General features: G+C 45.6%; 1 protein-coding gene across 3 annotated transcripts in view; it reads left to right on the forward strand.

The window, feature by feature from the left end:
* The window catches only part of cspg5 (chondroitin sulfate proteoglycan 5), a 72,516-nt gene that overhangs the window by 16,317 nt on the left and 43,468 nt on the right, over positions 1-12,731 (forward strand). For all 3 annotated transcript variants that reach the window (XM_033020342.1, XM_033020340.1, XM_033020341.1), the window contains exon 2: positions 2,334-3,537. In XM_033020342.1, coding sequence (XP_032876233.1) covers positions 2,334-3,537 — 1,204 coding nt within the window. The remainder of the gene's footprint in view (positions 1-2,333; positions 3,538-12,731) is intronic.

Genomic DNA, 12,731 nt, shown 5'->3' on the forward strand with positions numbered 1-12,731 from the left:
AATCGTCCGATCAGCTGAGAAGGTTATTGTCTGCAACCTTCCCTCCATTGACGAACTATACACTGCAAGGGCCAGGAAGCGAGCGGGCAAGATCATCTCTGACCCCTCTCAACCTGACCACAAACTCTTTGAATCACTTCCTTCTGGAAGGCGACTCCGTTCTGTCAAAGCTGCCACAGCCAGACATAAAAACAGTTTTTTTCCATGAGTAGTAGCTCTACTCAATAACCAAAAATCTGTAGCCTCCTTTTGCTCTGGTATTTTATTTAATTCACGTTTAATGAATGATGTTTTATTTTTAATGTTTAATGTTTTATGTGTCATTCCTAACTGTCACTGTATGTCATGTTATCACTTGTGGGCGGAGCACCAAGGCAAATTCCTTGTATGTGAATACTTGGCCAATAAACTTATTCATTCTATGCCATCAACTTCTATTCCTAATACATTGCTGAAGAAGGATATAAATGTTAAAGCTGTTCTGCTTGCCACAGAGCTCATTGACCTGCTGAGCATGTCAGGATTTTTCTGCTTTTAATTATATAGAAAAGACATTCATTAATTATAGATGCCACATGAACTGAGCACTTTAATGTTAAACTTCTCTTACTCTCTGCAGGTGCTGTCTGACCTGCTGAGCGTCTCCAATGTATTTTTGGTTACTCTTCAGATTTCCAGCATCCACAGGTTTTGCTATTGTTACGGACCATTTCAGATAGACACAGATGTCACATGCACAATGACTATGATCAACAAGTGCATAGTGCTTTTCAAAAAATAGTTGTTCCAATAGACAATAGACAATAGACAATAGGTGCAGGAGTAGGCCATTCAGCCCTTCGAGCCAGCACCACGGGAGTTAGATGTGGCCCTTGTGGGAGTTAGATGTGGCCCTTGTGGCTAAGGGGATCAGAGGGTATGGAGAGAAGGCAGGTACGGGATACTGAGTTGGATGATCAGCCATGATCATATTGAATGGCGGTGCAGGCTCGAAGGGCCGAATGGCCTACTCCTGCACCTAATTTCTATGTTTCTATGATGCATGGCTGATCATCCCCAATCAGTACCCCGTTCCTGCCTTTTCCCCATATCCCCTGACTCCGCTATCTTTAAGAGCCCTATCTAGCTCTCTCTTGAAAGCATCCAGAGAACCGGCCTCCACCACCCTCGGAGGCAGAGAATTCCACAGACTCACAACTCTCTGTGAGAAAAAGTGTTTCCTCGTCTCCGTTCTAAATGGCTTACCCCTTATTCTTAAACTGTGGCCCCTGGTTCCATCCTCTGTACATCTGCATATCATATATAATTATATTCTGGAGTATTTTCAATTCTGTCTGTACATTATTTTGCATGGGCACATGTACATGGAGTTATGCAGCGTGGAAACAGACCCTGCAGCCCAACTTGACCATACCGACCAACATACCCCATCTACACTAGTCCCACCTGCCTGTGCTTGGCCCATAAACCTTGTGCCTGTCCAAATGTCACTTAAACGTTATGATACGTAGCACCTGCCTCAACTACCTCTTCTGGCAACTCGTTCCATAAACCCACCATCCTTTGTGTAATAAAGTTACCCCTCAGGTTCCTATTAAATCTTTCCCCCTCATCTTCAAATGGATGTCTGGACAAAACACAGTATGTCAAATGTTTTCAGAGGTTTACCAGAGTGCTGCCTCTATTCGGGGCTATTAGTATAAGGAACAATTTGAGAAACTTGGACTGCTTTTTCCAGAATGCCGGAGGTTGAGTGGAAGTATATAAAATTATGAGAGGCATAGATAGGGTAGACAATCAGAACTTTTTCCCAGGGTGAAAATATAAAGACGAGAGAACATTGCTTTAAGGTGAGAGAAGCAAAGTTTAAAGGAGATGCGTGGGGCAAATATTTTTACAGAGGGTGTTGGGTGCCTGTAACTGGCTGCCTGGGATGGTGGTGGAGGCAGATATGACAATCGACAATAGACAATAGGTGCAGGAGTAGGCCATTTGGCCCTTCGAGCCAGCACCGCCATTCAATGTGATCATGGCTGATCATCCCCAATCAGTACCCCGTTCCTGCCTTCTCCCCATATCCCCTGCCTCCGCTATTTTTAAGAGCCCTATCTAGCTCTCTCTTGAAAGCATATGATAGTGGCATTTAAGAGGCTTTTAGGCACATGGATATTGAGGGAATGGAAGGATATGGATTATGTGCAGCCAGAGTGATTAGTTTAACTTGGCATCATGTTTGAACGGACATTGTGGGCCAAAGGGTTTGTGCCTCCTATGTTCTGAGTTCCACTTATCTGTTATCTCTCCCGTCTCATTCTTATTTCTCTCTGTTCCAGGATCAGATGTTTCTGTGTCACCTTCCCCTGCTGAGGAGACCACGTCTGCCGCGCTAGTCGCTCAGAGCTCCCCAGTCCCCACCGGTTCCCCGACTCCAGAGGCCCAGACAGTCGTGCAGCATGTTCCCCATCTTAAGGATCTCCTGAATGCTTCCACTGTCCCCAGCACCTCCGCCTGGCCAACTCCAGGAGAGCCGCAGACTCCGATGGGTGGATTGCAGGCGAGGTCAGTGGAAGGGCAGGCTCACGGAGAGGAACAGGATTCTGGTGCTCGCATCGGTGCGGTGGACTGGGAGTTGGGAACGAACGGCAGTCAGTCTGCGTCGGAGTTACTGGGCACCTCCCCTCGCCCGGTCGAGGAGCCCGAGGACTGCCCAGGCTGCCGGAAGGCTGAGGGCATCTCGGAAGAGGAGCCGCTCACCCTGGCCAACCCTTCGAACAGCTTGGACCTGATTAAAGGTGTTGAGGGAAGTGGAGAGACCTTCGGCCTCATGAGAGGGACCACCATGCTGAAAGGGAACCAGGATGCCAAGCTGGTCAGCTTTGAAGAGGCCACCGACCTCCCGGCCCAGGGCATGGAAGGAAGCACTGACTATGCACAGGTGGACCTGGAGATGCATCTGTGGTCTGAGCTGAGCACCATCCCTGCCTATCTCCCCCTTACAACAAGTGAGCCTTCCGATCTACCCACAGATTATGATGCCACAGTTGGCACTTCTGATAAATTTGCCACGCTTGAAGATCTAGATGTGTCTATTACGTCATTCAACATGGACTCCACAAAAGAGTTTTTGCCAGGACTTCCTGCCCTGACTCCTTCACCTGATGGTGGCGTTTCTGGCGTTGAACTGGCCACATTACATTATTGGGATGAAATGGCCAGTGAGAAGGAACTTCGACTGACCACAGTCTCTCCCAAGGTACAGACCATGCTAGTGAGGGAGGAAGACGTCACCAGGCAAACGGCGTCCAACCTGGACTTCATTTCAGAATCCTACCTCACTGTCTTCACTGACACCTCTGACTCGGAGACCAGACAAGACATTAGTCTGTCTCCACTTTTCTTTGGCGAAGGCAGGAAGGAGTGCCAACTGGGGTATCTGAAGCAGAATAAGTCCTGCAAGTCCATCTGCGACATGGCCCCAAATTACTGCTACAATGGCGGGCAATGCTACGTCATGGAAAATGTTGGAGCTATCTGCAGGTGAGTGCCAACTTGTTTCTGCGGTAAGTTTTGTAATGCAAACCCGATCGAAACCCAAAGCAAGACTCGTATCGCATGGCATGGATCATCACAAGATTATAAGATCATAGGAGATAGGAGCAGAATTAGGCCATTTGGCACATCAAGTCTACTCTGCCATTCAATCATGGCTGATCTATCTCTCCCTCTTAACCCCATTGTCCTGCCTTCTCCCCATAATACCTAACACACGACTAATCAAAAATCTATCTATCTCTGCCTTTAAAATATCCACTGACTTTGCCTTCACAGCCTTCTGTGGCAAAGAATTCCACAGATTCACCACCCTAAAGAAATTCCTCCTCATCTACTTCCAATAAGAACGTCCTGGACTCCCACTAGTGAAAACATCCTCTCCACATCCAATCTATCCAGGCCTTTCACTATCTGTACATTTCAATGAGGTTCCCCCTCATTCTCCAACTCCAGCGAGTACAGGCCCAGTGCCATCAAATGCTCATCGTATGTTAACCTACTCATTCTTGGGATCATTCTTGTAAACCTCCTCTGGACCCTCTCCAGAGCCAGCACATCCTTCCTCAGATATGGGGCCCAAAATTGCTCGCAATATTCCAAGTGCGACCTGACCAGCGACTTATAGAGCCTCAGCATTACATCCCTGTTTTTGTATACAAGCCCTCTCAAAATAAATGCTAATATTGCATTTGCTTTCTTTACTACCTATTCGATTTGTAGATTAACGTTTTGGGAATCCTGCACCAGCGCTCCCAAGTTCCTTTGCATCTCCGATTTCTGGATTCTCTCCCCATTTAGAAAATAATCTACGCCTTTATTCCAATTACCAAAATGCATGACCACATTTATTCCATCTGCCACTTCTCTGCCCACTCTCCCAACCTGTCCAAGTCCTTCTGCAGAGTCCCTGCTTTCTCTACACTAGCTGCATCTTCACCTATTTTCATATCATCTGCAAACCTGGCCACAAAGCCTTCGATCCGCTCATCCAAATCATTAATATACAACGTGAAGAGTAGCGACCCCAGCACCGAGCCCTTGTGGAACTCCGCTAGTCACTGGCAGCCAACCAGAAAAAGCCCCCTTTATTGCCACTCTTTGCCTTCTGCCATCCAGCCAACATGATATCCATGCTGGTATCTGCCCTTTGATACCGTGGTCTCTCATCTTCCTTAGCAGCCTCACGTGTGGCACCTTATCAAAGGCTTTCTGAGAATCGAGGTAAACAACATCTACTGAATCTCCTTGGTCTGTCCTGCTATTTACCTCTTCAAAGAATTCCAGAAAATTTGTCAGGCAAGACCTCGCCTTCACAAAGCCATGCTGACTTCGGTCTATTTTGCCGTGAACTTCTAAGTACTCCGTAACCGCATCCTTGATAATGGACTCTAAAATCTTAACAACCACCAGCCAGACTAACCGGCCTATAGTCCCCACTATTCTGCTTTGCTCCCTTCTTGTGCAGCGGGGTAATATTGGCAATTTTCCAATCATCTGGGACTACTCCTGTCTCTGGCGATTCTTGAAATATCACTATCAACGCCTCCACAATCTCTAAAACCACCTCTTTCAGAACCCGAGGGTGCAGTCCATCCGGTCCAGGTAAATTATCTTATCCCACCTTCAGCCCTTTCAGCTTTCCAAGCACCTTCTGCCTGGTAATAGCCACTCCATTAACTTCCACACTCTGACTCTCTTGAACTTCATTGGCGGTATCTTCCACTGTGAAGACTGATGCAAAAACTCATCTGCAATTTATTTATTTCCCATTATCCATTATTTGTTCTCCTGCATTATTGCCCAGCTGCCCACTCTTGCCTCTTTATATAACTGAAGAAACTCTTGCTATCGTCTTTTATATTATTAGTTAGCTTACCTTCATATTTCATCTTTTCTCCCCATTTTGCCGATTTAATTACCATCTGTAGTTCTTTAAAAGCTTCCCTATTCTCTGGCTTCCCACTAATCTTTGCAATGTTATACGCCTTCTCTTTTAGTTTTATACTTTTCTTGTCAGCCATGGTCGTAGATGTAGAAGTTCATGTTCCTAAGTTCTAGGAGCAGAATGAGGCCATTCGGCCCATCAAGGCTACTCCGCCATTCAATCATGGCTGACCTATCTTTCCCTCGCCACCCCATTCTTCTGCCTTCGCCCATAAGTCCGACACCGTTACTAATCAAGGATCTGTCAATCACCGCCTTAAAAATATCCATTCAAGTGGCCTCCACAACCTTCTGTGGCAATGAATTCCACGGAACAGCAAGCTCTCTTTCTTGTGAACTCTCGACACCTTCAGCAGGTTAGTGCCTGAGATGCCATTTCTGACCTTGAAGTACTACAGTTTAGTTTATTGTCATGTGTACCGAGGTACAGTGAAAAGCTTTTGTTGCGTGCTACCCAGTCAGCTGAAAGACAATACATGATTACAATCGAACCGCTTACAGTGTAGTGAGATTTAAGAGTGTGGAGCGATTGTAATATGTGATTGTAGATCTGCTTCTGTGGCCAGCTCGCAAATAGTCACCTGCGTTGGACGCCATCTTGGCAGTTAAGAAAAAAAACCAAATGAACAAACAAACCAGGACCAATCAAGGCCGGTGAGAAATGACCTCAGGGCGGGTGGTGCCTGGTCGGGGAAGGTGTGATCTCAAGAGGGAAACAATGTGGAGAACTGTGGAACTGGTAAAATGACTAGGGTGGAGAAAGGGGACAAGAGGGGAGGGGAATGGGGAGAGTAGTATAATTAGAAGCTATTTTAAATTAGAGAATTCAATGTTCAAACTGTTGGGTTGTAAACTACCCAAGCAAAATATGAGATGCTGTTCCTCCAATTTGCATCCGGGCTCACCCTGGCGATAGAGGAGACCAAAGGACACAAAGGTTAGGATGGGAATGGGACGGGGCGTTTAAATGGTTGGTAACCGGGACATCCCAGAGGTCTCGGCGGACTGAGTTCAACACTCTTGTCACTTTCTCTCTAATCTTCATATGTCCCAATTGAGGAAACGGGTGTCAAGGATTATGGGGAGAAGGCAGGAAAATAAGACGAGGAGACAGAGATCAGCCATGATTGAATGGCGGAGTAGACTTGATGGGCTGAATGGCCTAATTCTACTCCTATAACTTGTGTGAACGTGTAAATTTCTAACCCAGAAATACCCCAACCCCAGTTCATTGACTGATGCACCCCTATCATTATTACTTGCTTGTGTTACACCAGCTCCCATGGCATTGTCAAAACCATTTGGGAATGGAGGGGGAAGAACCGTTGTTTCAACTTTTTTAGGAATTGCTGTAAGTTCCCACCACACTGTCAAGATAAATAGATAAAACTGTGGGCATCTACAATACAATACAATACAATACAATACAATTTATTCAAATGAATAACTCAATGAAGTTCAAACAAAATTTGGTTTCTGCAGTCCTACATACAAGAAGAAAAGAACCAAGACACACAACCAACACAATTTACACAGTCATCCATCACAGTGAATCTCCTCCTCACTGTGATGGAAGGTAAAGTCTTGTCTCTCCCCTGTGTTCCATTCTTCTACCGATGTTAAAGCCCCCGGCGGGCGATGGCAAGTCCTGAGGCCGTTAAAGCCTCGCAACTCGGGCGGGTGAAGTTGCCGTTGCGGGAGCTCCGAAAAGCGGTCTCCCACTATGGAGATTTGAAGATGTTACTTTAATGCCACTTGTACCTAGTGAGAACCAGTGAGATCGATGGATTTAGTGGGACAAGGAGCCTGTTTCCACACTGTACCTCTACCAGGTCGACCAGCTGCACCGCTGTGCCCTCCTGTTTAAATAACGTGCTAGTGTTAACTAAATATTTGTGTTAATACTGAATTATAAAAGTGTTAGTGTTCATTAGGAGCGGCCAGCATTTTTATGTTCTGAATCATTCACCTTATTTAAGTCATTTAACAATCACAGTCCAATGACCCACAGTAGAATTGGCAAATTCTGATACAGTCAGAGAAAGCAAGTTAATTTAGTTTAGTTTATAGATACAGTGTGGAAACAAGCCCTTCGGCCCACTGAGTCCACACCGACCAACGATCCCCACTCATTATAGACAATAGACAATAGACAATAGGTGCAGGAGTAGGGCATTCGGCCCTTCGAGCCAGCACCGCCATTCACTGTGATCATGGCTGATCATCCACAATCAGTACCCCGTTCCTGCCTTCTCCCCATATCTCTTGACTCCGCTATCTTTAAAAGCTCTATCTAACTCCCTCTTGGAAAGCATCCAGAGAATCGGCCTCCACTGTTTTCTGAGGCAGAGAATTCCACAGATTCACAACTCTCTGGATGAAAAAGTTTTTCACTCTCTCTGTTCTAAATGGCCTAACCCTTATTCTTAAACTGTGGCCCACCAAAATCGGGAACGTGTTTCCTGCCTCTAGCGTGTCCCCTCCCTTAATAATCTTATATGTTTCAATAAGAAACCCTCTCATCCTCCTAAATTATAGAGTATAGAAGCCCAGCCGCTCCATTCTCTCAGCATATGACAGTCCTGCCATCCCGTAAATTAACCTTGTAAACCTACACTGCATTCACTCAATAGCAAGAATGTCCTTCCTTATATTTGGAGACCAAAACTGCACACAATACTCCAGGTGTAGTCTCACCAGGGCCCTGTACAACTGCAGAAGGACCTCTTTGCTCCTATACTCAACTCCTCTTGTTATAAAGGCTAACATGCCATTCGCTTTCTTCACTGCCTGCTGTACCTGCATGCTTACTTTCAGTGACTGATGTACAAGGACAACCAGATCTCATTGTACTTCCCCTTTTTCTAACGTGACACCATTCAGATAATAATCTGCCTTCCTGTTCTTGCCACCAACGTGGTTAACCTCACGTTTATCCACATTAAACTGCATCTGCCATGCATCTGCCCACTCAACCAAGTCATCCTGCATCCTCATAGCATCCTACTCACAGTTCACACTGACACCCAGCTTTGTGTCATCTGCAAATTTGCTAATGTTACTTTTAATCCCTTAATCTAAACCAGTTAATCCCTCCATCTAACATTAGCTACCCTCCAATCCACAGGAACTGATCCTGAATCTATAGAACATTGGAAAATGATCACCAATGCATCCACGATTTCGAGAGCCACCTCCTTAAGTACCCTGGGATGTAGACCATCAGGCCCTGGGGATTTATCAGCCTTCAGTCCCACCAGTCTACCCAACGCCATTTCCTGCTTAATGTGAATTTCCTTCAGTTCCTCTGTCACCCTAGGTCTTCTGGCTACTAGTACATCTGGGAGATTGTTTGTGTCTTCCTTAGTGAAGACAGATCCAAAGTACCTGTTCAACTCATCTGACATTCCCTTGTTCCCCATAATAAATTCACCTGTTTCTGTCTTCAAGGGACTCACATTTGTCTTAACTAATTTTTTCATCTTCGCATACCTAAAGAAGCTTTTACTATCCTCCTTTATATTCTTGGCCAGCTTACCCTTCGTACCTTATCTTTTCTCCCCGTATTGCCTTTTTAGTTATCTTCTGTTGCTCTTTAAAAGTTTCCCAATCCTCTGGCTTCACGCTCATCTTTGCTATGTTATACTTCTCTTTTATTTTTATACTGTCCCTGAATTCCCTTGTCAGCTACATTCACCTCTTACTCCCCTTAGAATCCTTCTTCCTTTTTGAAATGAACTGATCCTGCACCTTCTGTATTATTCCCAGAAATACCTGCCATTGTTGTTCCAGAGTCATCCCTGCTAGGGTCTCTTTCCAGTCAACTTTGGCCAGCTCATCCCTCATCCCCTTTGCTCAACTGTAATACTGACACTTCTGATTATCCCTTTTCTCTCAAATTGTAGATTTAAAATGTTATGGTCACTACCTCCTAATGGCTCCTTAACCTTGAGTTCCTTATCGAATCCGGTTCATTACTCAAATCCAGAATTGCCTTCTTCCTGGTAGGCTCCAGTACAAGCGGCTCTAAAATCCATCTCGGAGACACTCTACAAACTCCCTTTCTTGGGGTCCAGTACCAACCTGATTTTCCCAGTCTACCTGCATGTTGAAATCTCCCATAACAACCGTAGCATTACCTTTGCTACATGCCAATTTTAACTCTTGATTCTTGCACCCTATATCCAGGCTACTGTTTGGGGGCCTGTAGATAACTCCCATTTGGGCAGGGGTTCCAAACCTTTTTCGTCCCGTTTACCCCTGGCAACTTTAATAGCACATAACAATGTTATTTCACTTATTTATGAACAACTAATGATGAACAGATACTGGTATACCAGAACCAAACACAGTCAACGAGGAAAGATATTCTTGCTATTGAGGGAGTGCAGCGTAGGATTCTTGCTATTGAGGGAGTGCAGCGTAGGTTTACAAGGTTAATTCCCGGGATGGCGGGACTGTCATATGCTGAGAGAATGGAGCAGCTGGGCTTGTACACTCTGGAGTTTAGAAGGATGAGAGGGAATCTCATTGAAACATATAAGATTGTTAAGGGCTTGGACACACTAGAGGCAGGAAACATGTTCCCGATGTTGGGGGAGTCCAGAAGCAAGGGCCACAGTTTAAGAATAAGGAGTAAGCCATTTAGAATGGAGACGAGGAAACACTTTTTCTCACAAAGAGTGGTGATTCTGTGGAATTCTCTGCCTCAGACGGCAGTGGAGGCAGGTTCTCTGGATACTTTCAAGAGAGAGCTAGATAAGGCTCTTAAAAATAGCGGAGTCAGGGGATATGGGGAGAACGCAGGAACGGGATACTGAGTGTGGATGATCAGCCATGATCACATTGAATGGCGGTGCTGGCTCAAAGGGCCAAATGGCCTACTCCTGCACCTATTGCCTATGTATAAATCCAGAATCAACAAATTGACCCCCTGGGTAGGGGAAGTTTACCCCAGGTTGGGAACCCTTGCATTAGGGTCTTTTTATCCTTACAATTCCTCCGTTCTATCCATACTGATTCTGCATCTCCTGATTCTATATCACCCCTCGCAAGGGACTGAATTTCATTAACACTATCCTACACACACTAGGGACAATTAACATTATATCAAGCCAATTAACCTACAAACCTGTACATCTTTGGAGTGTGGGAGGAAACCACAGCAGCCGGAGAAATCCCACGGAGAGAACGTACAAACTCCACACAGACAGCACCCATGGTCAGGATCGAACCCGGGTCTCTGGTGCTGTAAGGCAGTAACTATCACCACTCCACCATGCAGGAAAGAGAAAGATTGAGCACTACATTTAATATACTACTAACTATAGACTTTAGACTTAGAGATACAGCACGGAAACAGGTCCATCGGCCCTCTGAGTCATCACAGGAGGTTTACCATGGTCGATCAATGGCTTGTTGAAGTCATGGATCCGGACAATTGTTCTGAATGGGATGGTACCTGCATGGTTAAAATGTGGGTTTTGCTATTGTCTCCACTTGTGTTTGTGTGTGGAAACATGCCCAGGATAGTGCACAGAAGCATGAGCAACTTAACCCAGCCGTAGACTTCACAAGGAAATATCAGGTGAGACCATGAAGGGGGGGGGGACACAGTGGCGCAGCGGTAGAGTTGCTGTCTCGCAGCGCCAGATTCGATACTGACTTCGGGTGCTGTCTGTGCGGAGTTTGTAAGTCGTCTCTGAGACTTTGTGGGATTTCTCTGGTTGCTCAGGTTTCCTCCCACAATTAAAAAATTTGCAGGTTTGTAGATTAATTGGCTTCGGTAAAAATTGTAAATTGTCCCTAGGGTACAGGATAGTGCGGGGCTATCGCTGGTCGGCGCAGACTCGATGGGCCGAAGGGCCTGCTTCCACACTGTATCTCCAAAGTCTAAAGAAAATCTTTGTCAAAAAGGCAGTTTTATGGGAAGAAAGAGAAAAACCTAGCAGGTTGAACCCATTACATTGAAGTTTGATCAAAGGCCGGTGCTAGAGGAGTTACAAGGAACTGCAGATGTTGGATTACAAAAACAGACACAAAGTGCTGGAGTAACTCAACCGGTCAGACAGCATCTCTGGACAACATGGAGAGATGATGTAGGGAAGAACTGCAGATGCTGGTTTAAATCAAAGATAGAAACAAAATGCTGGAGTAACTCTAGAGAGAAGGTATGGGTGATGTTTCGGGTCGAGGGGTCCCGGGTCTCGACCTGAAACGTCACCCATTCCTTCTCTCTAGAGATGCTGCCTGTCCGAATGAGTTACTCCAGCATTTTGTGTCTATGGAGAGATGATGTTTCGGGTTGGGACCGAGACTGCAGAAGAACTTGGAAACTGGAGGAGGATTTAAAAAAAGAGAGCCACAGTAAATGTCAGTGAGCACAAACCAAGGTGAAGAGAAAATGGTTTGTGTTGGACCTCAAGGGACCAGGGTTCTTAATCTCAAATGTATGGAGTGTAGAAGGTGGAAGAGGACAGAGGTGCATTGGGAAGGTCACACTCACACCTAGAGTAATCTGGGCATGAACAATGTTTTTAACAGACAAACAGAGGCAGGGCTGAGTCAGGTAATGTCACAATGGGTGGACGTGACCCTATGAAGATGTGCTCATTCGTTCACCTGCTGTCAGGTATCACGGCTGCTGGCGGCTGCCGGGTGGAACAGGTGCTTTGCAAATGCAGTTGGAAATAGATGTGAAAGAGAACAAAGATCCATTCTTTCCAAAACTTAGCTGGAGAATGTCTCTGTTGCTCCATTGTTGGATGTTTGGATGTTGGATCGGAGTTAAGACAATTTAGGTACAGCAGCGAGATCAAGATGGATGGACCACTGCGCGCCCATGAGTTTCCTGTTGCTTTAATTCTCCACCTCATCCCCACCCTGATCAGTCTGACTTCCTGCACAATTATAATGACGCAGAACAGAAGCTTGAGGAACAGCTCATATGTTGAAGACTCTGTTGAATTCAACTTCAGGTAACTCTCTCTAGTCTGCACCAGAACTGCCCAGTTCTACCATAGGCCACTATTTTGTGATATTTACCTATGAAGAAATGTACCAACCTGTAATGTCATCTGTCCATTCCCTCCACAGCTGCTGCCTGACCTGTTGAGTTCCTCCTGCACTTTGTGTTTTTCTCAAAATTCCAGCATCTGCAGTTTCTCGTATCTCCAGTGATATTTGTTCGTTATTCCCCCTTATCCAGTGCGATCTTCAACAGCCGTGCATTTCAA

Source organism: Amblyraja radiata, chromosome 4 (assembly GCF_010909765.2).
Source record: "Amblyraja radiata isolate CabotCenter1 chromosome 4, sAmbRad1.1.pri, whole genome shotgun sequence".
Classification (NCBI taxonomy): Eukaryota; Metazoa; Chordata; class Chondrichthyes; order Rajiformes; family Rajidae; genus Amblyraja; species Amblyraja radiata.